Below are 693 nucleotides of genomic sequence, written 5' to 3' on the forward strand. Positions count from 1 at the left end.
ACTAGAAGTGTTACATAGTAAATAAAATTTATTGGGATTTCATATCGATTGAATATTACAAAAAATTAAAACAGTTTTCTATTTATTAGATCGTACCTATTTTATGAACTGTATCTATTAACTATAATAATTATAATAAATTAGAATCTAAATCCCTTCCACTGTAAATACTAAAAACTTGTGATGTGAAGTCTCGATCTCGCCTGTTTTAACGAAACCGCGAGAAGGTCCTCGACACCGCGCGGTAAATCGTTTTATCAGCGTTATCATCAGACGCGTTAGGTTGCTCGCGGGGGCACGAATCGGGGATGCGCAGCTTGAACGAATCGCTGGCTGGTCTAGCGGGTATAAGAGGGACGCCGCGCGTCGCGACGCCACACAATCTCCCGTTTCGCCTGAACGTCTACTCCGCGGCAACGTTCTCCATTCACGGGCCATCGAGTGACCAAACAGGAGGAAGAACGTAGAAAACCTTCAAACGCGTTTACTTCCGGTTCGGGAAACATGATCCTGAGCGAGCGCACGCGTTGCCTGGCGAGGCTCCTGCTCGCCGTTGGATTCGTCAACTCTGCATCTGCCGTTATCAAGGGCAACGATTATCAGCACTATCAGCAACAGGTAACAATCGTTATCTTTATTCCATTTAATTAACATTATTCTCCATTTGTAATTAATATTTGTATAATAATCACA

At 43.0% G+C, this 693-nt stretch overlaps 1 protein-coding gene across 1 annotated transcript in view; it reads left to right on the forward strand.

Annotated features, from left to right (window-relative positions):
* The first annotated feature begins 357 nt into the window (after positions 1–357).
* crh-BP (corticotropin releasing hormone binding protein) overlaps positions 358–693 on the forward strand; it is a 10,330-nt gene continuing 9,994 nt past the window's right edge. Inside the window, exon 1 of the mRNA XM_026818864.1 lies at positions 358–618. Within this exon, the coding sequence (XP_026674665.1) occupies positions 505–618 (114 nt within the window). The 5' untranslated portion in view covers positions 358–504. The remainder of the gene's footprint in view (positions 619–693) is intronic.

The sequence above is a fragment of the Ceratina calcarata genome, unplaced genomic scaffold (assembly GCF_001652005.2).
Source record: "Ceratina calcarata isolate Rehan_Ccalc_2016 unplaced genomic scaffold, ASM165200v1 scaffold9.2, whole genome shotgun sequence".
In the NCBI taxonomy this organism is placed as follows: domain Eukaryota; kingdom Metazoa; phylum Arthropoda; class Insecta; order Hymenoptera; family Apidae; genus Ceratina; species Ceratina calcarata.